A 9,694-nucleotide genomic window follows, 5' to 3' on the forward strand; every position below is an offset into this window, starting at 1 on the left:
ATGTGACTTAGTCAGTAGCCTAAATTACAGTGGAAAAATTAGCTTGACAGAGCTGTTTGTGGGTTAAAGATTTTCACATGCAACTAGAACTTCATCACTAAATCTTCAAGTGCTGGAATCATCTACAAGTATCCCAGTGCCAGGTGAGATGTACTGCTGTAGTGTTAAGAGAGGTTTTCAAAGGTTAAACAGAGGGTTTTCAGTTCCTCTTTCATTTGACAAAGTGCCCTCTTGACTTTCTGAGGCGTGTTCATAATCTCTATGCAGCTGGTGAATGGGTTATAGTGCAGAGAAAAAGGCTTCTTGATCTTCATCGCGTAGTTTCTGTAGGAGGAAGAAGACAGAGCTGCTAGTTCAGAAGCCACTTCTCAATATATAAGCATGGATTTATCAGGGACCAGAGGCCAATGTGACACCCTCCTCACTGTTACCCCTTAACATTGTCTGGTGCAGTAAATCCTCCCTATGGCTGAACTACTTGCAGCCCACAAGATCTGCAGTGCCTGCTTTTCAGTGTGGCTGGCTCAGACCTGTCTGTGCTCTTACAGCTCTACATTAACGCAGTTCAGAGTTATTACAACCACAAGCGGAGGAATGCAGGAATACAGCATGCCTGCTGCCTTCACTTCCAAGAAATAACCTGGAGTAGCTTTTCCTATGTAAAATTCTAGAAACCTGTTGATACTAGGCATCCTGGGCTATTTTGCTGTCTCTACTAAAAGAAAAAAACATGATTGCTTGCCATTTTCGAGAATCTTTCCATTAAGTAAATGCTGGTAGGAGCCCCCTGTACTGATGTTGCCTTATGTTTTCCGTTCTGTCAGATTCTTGTGCTTTTGGCTATTTTGAGCAGCTTTGGCTGCGCAACTATCTTGAAAAAATGTATGAAAAAGCTTCAAGTCTGTGAATGGTGTATTTCTTGTCCTTAAGTTCTTTTCAGGTTTGCTTGAGTCAAATGCTCTTTAAACTCTCTCTTCTGACGGTGAGTTCTCAGCCATGTTCTTACACAGTGCCAAGATAATAATTTAATGTGAACCTTCAGATTTAAGGTGAGGGGCCTAATTTGCCATTGCTATGATCCCAGCAGATAGTGCTTCTGGGGAAGAGGTTGGGAGGGAGTAGAGAAGAAGTCTGGCCCTGGTTCTCCTCCTCCAATAAATTCCTCACTTTATCCCCTACATGCTCCCCAGAAGCTCCACAACCAGCCTCATGCCTCCAGCCAGAACTGGTCATGTTGTTCTAACTCTTAGAGATGAAGGCCAGAATTTAAACCCTGCTTACCTTAAAGAAAATTGTATATAAAAAAGTCCTTATTGCATAACGTAACACAGTCAATGAAATGCATTTAGAAACAACTCAATCTAATTTACAGTAATGTTATTTAGGTTTCAATCACCTACATTGTAGAAATTAGATTGCCTGTGAATGCTGATTCTGCATTCTTGTGCAGATACAATCAAAGAAAGACAATCTTGTTTTTAAGCCTCCTGCTGATCCATGTTAATTCCTGAGTCTGCTATAAAATTTCCATGTGACCTTGGGTAAATCAGTTCTTCATGACTTCTTATTTGTATGGACTTGCACAGACACACTGGAACTGTGGAATTGTGCTCTGCTCTCACTATCCAGCTACAGAATTCACCTCAAAAGTTGCCAAAATGAGGTAGTGCTAAGACAAAGCATGGTACACGGCATAAGTATATATAGCTATGCCTTTCTATGAAGATTTTATCAGATAAACAATCTCCTGTTTAACTTTGTTGTAAAAAAGCCACTGTGCAGATGAAATGTGTGGTGAGATAGAGTGACATGGTTATTGTAGTAGTAGTAGTAGTAGAAGTATTTGAGATTAGGATTTAAGTTACTTTACTTACTGAAGCTTGACCTTGGTATCTTCCAAATTTTCTGCTATGAAATAGACAGGCTGGAAGGCTTGATCCTGATAGGGTTGAACTGCAGTCACTTCTGGATCAAAAGGCTTGTACTCTGCCTTGTTTGATAAAGCGTACTTTGTAACAGAAACAATGCAGGTTAGAACAGATAAATAAACAGAGCAAAAATTAGTGTGTACTGGACTGTAAAATGCTCTTTGTGAAACAGTTAAAGGTAATATCAATTCCTGTTCTTTCACAAGTGTTATCTGCTTTTCATAATTAGCAGTTAATAAACCAATTAAATATATTTTTTTTAAAAGAAGAAAAAAGTATATTTCCTGTATTACAGTGATCTACAATTGGGTGCCATAGCCATATTCTCTGACAGGGAGGAGAAAATCTATGCCACTGTCCAAAATCTGAATATCTAAAAGAAAAAATTATGTCATGCTCCTTTTTTTTTAAGCAGTATCATAGAAGATTCACAGTACTGTGCAGCACTATTTCAGAGTCCCTAGCCCATGTCAGAAATCTCACATTTCCTGCTGCACTGAAGAACATACGGAATGCTCCTGGTATTTTCTGCACGGCTCCCATGCAAGTTAAGCAGCCTAGAAGCTTCCCTGAAACCCAAGACATAAATATGCACTATACTCTCTGTGCATGTGTTTGTGTTTTGAGCCCACAAAGGATCTTCTCTGCATTCTCCTCAGTTTCTTCTACACCTTCCCCTCAGGAAGACAGGAGGATTAGGGAAGCCACTTCTGTCCACACTGCAGTCCATAGGCACATCTATCATTTATTTAGACATACTGGAGCTACCTTTAAACCTAAAAGCTGGCTTGGCCTTCAATTAGCCAGGGTGGTGAGAGCCGCAGCCACTTTTGTGAAGTGGCCTGAGTACAAACAAAAAATCAACATTGAGACCTTTCTTTCTGCCTTCAGCCTGGCCAGTGGTCCTCATCCACCTAGGGACAGTCTTTCAGCGCCAACCCCTTTTTTGAAATCTGCCTGTTTGTCTTTCTCTCTTCCTCACCAGTCTTCAGAAGGCTCCCTTCATTATTTTATGATTCAAATGCCAACTCCCATGGTATTTGTAAAGAACTGGTAAGAGTGAGTGACACTGCACAAGACTGTCAGGTCAATCTGCTAACTGGAAAAATTCAGACAGTAACCTTAAGCACATTTTTAGATATTTCACTGAACTGAGTCTGAACTCTCCATCACTGGAGGCCTGCCTTAACCAGTAGGCCAATTTGCTGCAAAACTAGTTCAGAAATTAATACAAGGCCTTTTTTTTTTTTAAAAAAAAGGCAAGAATATAAAATGCTAAAAGATGGTGTTTTTCCTGTTCTTCATTTGCAGCGTGTAATTGAAGAATAAACCTTGGAGAGCACTCATACAATCTAAGATGGATGGTATACACAAACATGAGGCTGCTCTTAAAATCTTAGAAGCTCTGGGGACTAATGGGAAAAGATTTTAGATACTCAGACCCTGACAGGAGTCCCGCTATGCTGTCAGTGTTGAAGCAGAACTGAAATCCCATTGATTTCAGTGGAAGTTCAGCTTGAAACCGGATGGCCTTAAAGGCCTCTACAAGTTAAGTACTTCTTGTGCTGCAAGAAAAGCATATGCAGCACTGAGTGCTGCCAGGAGTATGGTATGAGCCATAAGATTTTACAGTATGTAGGACAGAGTCCAGCTGAGTGTTAACAGGAGAAGCATTTTGGATAATGTAGAACAGCTGACAGAATATAGTGAAATAAACAGTGCAATATTGAGAGCTGTTGGGGAGGAATTCTTACAGTTCAGAGGAGGCAAGGTTGGCCAGCAGTCAGACCCATTACAACTGTTCCTTTTAGAGTTGGGTACGGTTATCCTGTCCCTTCCAGTACCTAGCTGCTGTCACTAAATGATTTGTTAGCTAACATGGATTCAAGTGCCAAGTCTCACGCAAAAGATGTCCAGACCTACCTCTATTCCTCTGCCTTTCTCCCAAGTTATGCCCTGACTTTGGGCTGGATCAGCTCATCCACAGAAAATAACTGCCTGGAAACTGAGCTCAAACTGGTCAGAGTGGGCACTGCGGAGAAGAGGAAAATGTTTTGAAGATTTCAGAGTCAGGATGTGGTTCTCTGGACTACAGTCACACACCCAGTGTGTCAGACCAGGCTGCAGTTCAGGGATGTTGCCAGACTCCTTGCTGATGCTAAGTTCTCACATAACACTAGCTGGACATACTGCTGCTCACTCTGTCCAGCTGATTAGATGTTATCTTCTTGCAGGTAGCCACATAGCCTTAGTAACTCATGTGTTTATTGCCTTCTTGCTGACCAAATAACCCTGATATTCCTGGGTTCAGGATCCTTCAGGGATAATGAAACCCCTCCTTTGCATAGGTTGCTGCCAAGTGTCTCTATGGTCACATGAGCTGCACTGGGTCTGCCTGCGCCAAATACGCTGATCAGCTAAATGATACTCCATTCTCAAGCCTACATCCAGGATGATACTGAGAAGACTGGCAGATAATTATCAGGAAGGACAATGGCTTTCTCCCAAGCAGTAGTAAAACTTATCTAGAGCTTTCTCAACAGCCAGTCTAAGACTGCAAAATGAGCTTTGCAAGAAACTAAGGGCTATCATGAGCCTCACTGTCTCCTAGTCTTCATCTTCCCTAACAAAATTGCCCATCCATTGCTGTATTTCTGAAAAAAAATCACATATATGAAATAGAGAGTGCACTACACATATCTCCTTTATTCAGCTGTAAAAGAAACAGTTGATACACATTTTACAACATGCTAGCAGGTGCTTAGGCATAGGGCCTCAGCACCACACTCAGACTGCCACTATCTATACTGAAGTTAGAGTCAGGTGCTTACACAGACTAGAATGATTAAATGGAAACATTTCTGGATTTCAGTTTTGTTCCAAATAAATATCTGTAATATAAGTCAGTCAGTCACAAAAGGAAACTTCAGCACTTGAGGCCATGGATATAATTAATTTATGTACAAGAAGTTTCAGGTGAATTGCACAGAACCTGTTAAGCTGCTGTCCCAAAAGCTACCCAGGAACTTGCAGAGTTCACATAGGGATTGTACAGGGCACACAGCAGCCCTTCTTCAGACTGTCTGAGGTGTAACATACAAGATGGACACACTTTTGAAAGTGGGAGGAATCCTTTTTCATTACCTTTTGAAACAAACACTATTATATCTGCATGTAATTTCAGTAATATGATGGATGAAGACCTAAGTGGACCCAGCTGTATCAAAAGTTTATCTAGCAGCATTACCCAACCACTACTGATGATAAAAGTAACCACAAGAGTCTGCCATTTTTCAACTCAAGGACAGCTACTACTTCCATTGTCAAGCTTAGAGGCAAGGAATTTGACATGCAGTTATACTTTTGTTTTATATAGCACAAGCAATTCTTGCCTACTACTTCAAAAAAAAAGCAGAAAAAGCAGAACTGCTCATTGGTGTCTAGTAAAGAAAAGAGTAGAAAGTGAGCACAAGTCAGCTACACTCAACTTCAGCCACCAAAAGAGATCATTTCTGATGCAACTTTTACCTTCATCAGTGTCAAAATAAAACAGAAAAGGAGGTAACATCATACAGATAGATTCTGTGGTGCATATTACTATGAAAACTAATTAAGTATCAGAGATATGATTACCTCTGTCCCTTAGTACCCTGTTTGACGTGTAAATGCATTTAATTTAAAACTAAAAAGTATCCAGGCAGGCAGATATGCTGCCTTGAACTGTGCTTTGATTTGGACCTTTCTGGTTTTACCCAGTAAATAAAAGCAAACTTATGTTTCCTGTTTGTTTGCTGTGAATCTAGCAACTACTGAGGGATTTTCAGAAAAACAGCTATTTCAGCCTTATCCTAGAACAGACAGACATGTAAACCAAGTGCATGGCACTGGAGCCCAATGTGTAGGGGAGGTCATTGATTTGCTGTTTCAGAGCCATACGTTTCACTGCTCTACAGATGAGTGCTGTGATAGTGCTAGTACACTTCTGTCCATGTTCATGGGCAGTCAGACACAGGATCAGGTTGCTATGTAGAAAGGAACGCACATTTATGTCTCTAGAGGGTTAATGAGCATGCAGATCTCACAGCTTTTCCAGAAAGAAAGCTCTGCAAATCTTATACCACAGAGCTTGCTTACAAAAGTCTCCAATTTGCAAGCATTGGGAGAAAAACAGTGCTAAATTTGGCAGGTGACAAAATGAAGGTTGAAGTCTGGGAGGCTTCCCCTTTCTGTATGTCAACTCTCAACTGCCTCTCTTTTGGGACACATAAATGTTTTCAGTTATGTTAACATATTGTTTCTTCCTTCTGCTGCTTGACTGGGAAGGCATCTGAGCTGTATACCATTAGGCAAGTTTTGTAACGCTTTTATTGTCATAACAATCCAACTATCTCCAGTTACAGGGGTCCGAGCTGTGTTAATCCAGCTGTGGTTCCATGCGACTGGATCATGTAGCTGGTTGTTGTGTCTATGTGTTAAGCTTAAAATGTATCCCCCATGAAGAAAAAAATATATATTTCTGGTTTAAAACACTTGAAAAGAGTGCTTTTTCTTTTCCTTTGGCTCTAACTAATTCCAGAAAACCATCCAGTATCTGCACAACCTGAAGCAATTGAGACTGATAACAGATTAGGGTTTTTGCACTTAGAAACTGATTATCTGCTAAAGCAAAAGTACTCTGCAAAACTGAGGAGAAATTAGTATCTCCCCTACCAACTATTGTACGAAGGAAAGGAAACCCATAAGCTTTCTCTAAAGGTGCATAATTCCTCTTTCCACAGTTGATCTGTTCAGGGAGGGCAGTATCATCTGTGTACACAAATTTTCATCTACATAAAATTTGAGCTGGTCTTAGTTTTGAAATATATTTTAGACTGCAAACAGTATCCATGCTATTTACAGTTTCTTCGCACTTTATTTGGTCCAGTCAGTCAGTGCCTTTCTGATTTTCCTATGTACATGAATGCCAATGGCATGGATGAAGTAGTAGAGTTCATAATAGACATAATATTGCCCTCTAGTGACTAATTCAGAAAGGTACATGAGTTTTAGACTAGTCAACTGTATTACTATCGGACAGGGGCAGAAAAAAGCAAATCTAGTACTTTTTAGGATGGTTGCTTTTGTTGCATTTTATCTCTTTAGGTGGAAGACAGGTACAAACCTGCAGTAGTTTTTCCCATGCTCAATGCCTGCTGGGAAGGGAGAATGAATTTCTTTGCAAAAGAAAAATCTGTATTTTAAATCATGTTTTGTGTGAGGAAACAACATTTTGCTTTTATCAGAGAGTTTAGCAAACTGGCTTATAAAAATCTGTCAATACCATATGTTTGACACATACCATAAGCTCCCCATAAGATGAAAGCAGTCCTGCCCCGTAAGCTTTGATCAATCCATTTTGCTTGCAGAGACCAAACTCCACAGTGAACCAATAAAGCTGGTAATGAGAACAATTTGTGAAAAACACTCATCAGGCAGCTCATTTTTAAGTTTCTCATTTTTCTTTCCATTTTCTTTTATCCTTATTCCTTAGTGTTATTGTATCTTCAAATTTTATTGTTGTATAGTTTAAGAAAATTATTTTTTCTCTTAACATGTATAACACATTCAAATTATAACACATATTTTTTCAAAACTTGCCATTCTTCCCATTCTCACTCCCCCAAAAAAGAGAAAAAAAATGCTAATGATAATTACATGGGTAAACAAAGTCATAAAATCCTATATCTTTCTTCCTTTGTAAGATGTTACAAATTACCCTTCAGCCTATTAGTCCTGAGCTTCATTGTAGTCAGTGGAAGCTGACAGATTTCAACTCATATTCCCCAGAAGGACAGGTAGACCTCCACAGAGCGTTCAAGACCCTAAGAAAGATACTTGAAAGGACAGTTTCCCTACTTCTTTGTCTGTATAATAGCATTCAGAAGAACTGAAGAATGACTTAACCCTTAGCAGCAATGTACACTTTAAGATTATGCCAATTACATCTTTATCACACTCCAGCAGAAAATAAAGACACAGCTCCAGGCTTTTCTTGCAATAAAGCATGCTTAGAACCACATTTACCTTACCTGCTAGACACTAGTGGCATGAAAGTAACTCTTCTTTTTCCCACCCTCTTTCACATGTCTTAATTTTGATGAGTTGGTTTTAGCCTGCACAATTAACATTAAAAAGCCAGCATGCCAAGATCTTTTTTCTGCAGAATCCTAAGCTGTTTTTTTCTACAGCTCAGCTAATATTTCTGCATTCTTACTGTGTTAATCTTATTATTTCCCAATGAAAAGTCAAGTATCTCCTCATTTTGCAGAAAGTCTTTTTGACTAGAGAATGAGACATGAGAGGAGGAGGAATTCTTTTTAGAATTTCCTTAGGTATCCTGTATCTGGCTTTTAGTTAGTGAGGTTATTTCAGCTCTCACTATTTTAACAGGATAGTAGACACAGTACTAGTGGCACTCTGGAGGACATGAACTCTGGTAATTTCCCATCTCTTGTGCAAGGATTCACCTGCTTAGAGAAGTTCAGGGACTGAATGAAGTAATGGCATTTCAAAGTTTGTCTTACAAATGTTATAGACCACAACAAGTAGCAAAGTTGAGATTATTTAAAGAAACTTTTAGTTAGCTTAAATGTTGTTGTATCACCTAAGCTAGTTACCCCCATTCTCTTTATAATGACCAGAAAATGACAAGGACTTCCAGAGAGAAAAAAGAATTTATGTTAGGCATCTATACCACAATAGTGAATATGTTACAGGTTCTTCTCTATCTTCACTGTCTAGAGAAGGAAGCTAAACAATAACCCTAGATTAGATGTCTAACTTTTAAACAATTGAAGACTGAGATGTTAATCCAGAATATGTTTACTGCTCAAAATACCTGAATGGTGCTGACAAAATTGTATTCTCACAGTTCCTGAACTGCAGGTAGCCCTTTCAAACAGGTACCCTTATTCTACCTCCCCAAACACTAGATAATTTCAAATATTAGACCCACCATTCTTCCACCCTTAACCCTATCTCTAATCTAGTCCTAGCCAGTCCAGCGTCAGGGAGGGGTGCTTGCAGAGACCTGCTTTATAAGCCATTGGCCTTCATCTAATCTCACCAAGACCTGGGTAATGATGCAAAATGGCTTTCTGAGACCCATAATTCTTTTAACCCTAGAAAAGGCATGGATCTTAATCTTACTCTAGCCATTTCAGACCCAGAGAGTGGAAACTGCAGAAGAAATGTGTAAGTGTTACTGACTCTTGCCACATAGTCCCCTCACATCACCAGCCTAGGATCTGGTTGATGCTACAAAAAATTCAGCACCAGTACCTTTTGCTCTCCAAACTCTAAAAATGCTGGTAGTCCTGACCCAAGGATGGATACACAAATAGACTTTAGGTAAGTCATAATCTCTTTCACATAGTGTCTTGCTTCACTTCACCATGAGTGGGGCTGTGGGCTGCATGAAGAATTTCAGGAGTGACAGTCTCCTCACATCCACCCCCTTTCCTGAATGAACATCACCCAGCTGAGCGAGGGTAAGGCTTTTGTCCTCTCCTGAAAAAATCACCAAGACTGGGAAATGGCTGTCATTATCAGGAAAAAAATCATCTTTCAGAGCAAGATGGCAGCAAGGGGCTGCATGTATGGTTTTGGCAGATGTATAGCCTAGTAACTCAGAACTGAATGACAGTACCTGCTCTCAAATTTCCTTTGAAGTGCTCACCTATTTTGTGAGATTCATGAATAGAGAATGAATCAAATTCTTATGGTTC

At 39.8% G+C, this 9,694-nt stretch overlaps 1 protein-coding gene across 1 annotated transcript in view; it reads right to left on the minus strand.

Annotated features, from left to right (window-relative positions):
- Positions 1 to 164: 164 nt before the first annotated feature.
- LOC104541462 (tyrosine 3-monooxygenase-like) overlaps positions 165 to 9,694 on the minus strand; it is a 31,363-nt gene continuing 21,833 nt past the window's right edge. Inside the window, exons 10-12 of the mRNA XM_010185530.1 lie at positions 7,267 to 7,362; positions 1,875 to 2,008; positions 165 to 324 (exon numbers count right to left, since the gene is read on the minus strand). Of these exons, the coding sequence (XP_010183832.1) occupies positions 165 to 324; positions 1,875 to 2,008; positions 7,267 to 7,362 (390 nt within the window). The remainder of the gene's footprint in view (positions 325 to 1,874; positions 2,009 to 7,266; positions 7,363 to 9,694) is intronic.

This window comes from Mesitornis unicolor, unplaced genomic scaffold (genome assembly GCF_000695765.1).
Source record: "Mesitornis unicolor isolate BGI_N332 unplaced genomic scaffold, ASM69576v1 scaffold14605, whole genome shotgun sequence".
Classification (NCBI taxonomy): domain Eukaryota; kingdom Metazoa; phylum Chordata; class Aves; order Mesitornithiformes; family Mesitornithidae; genus Mesitornis; species Mesitornis unicolor.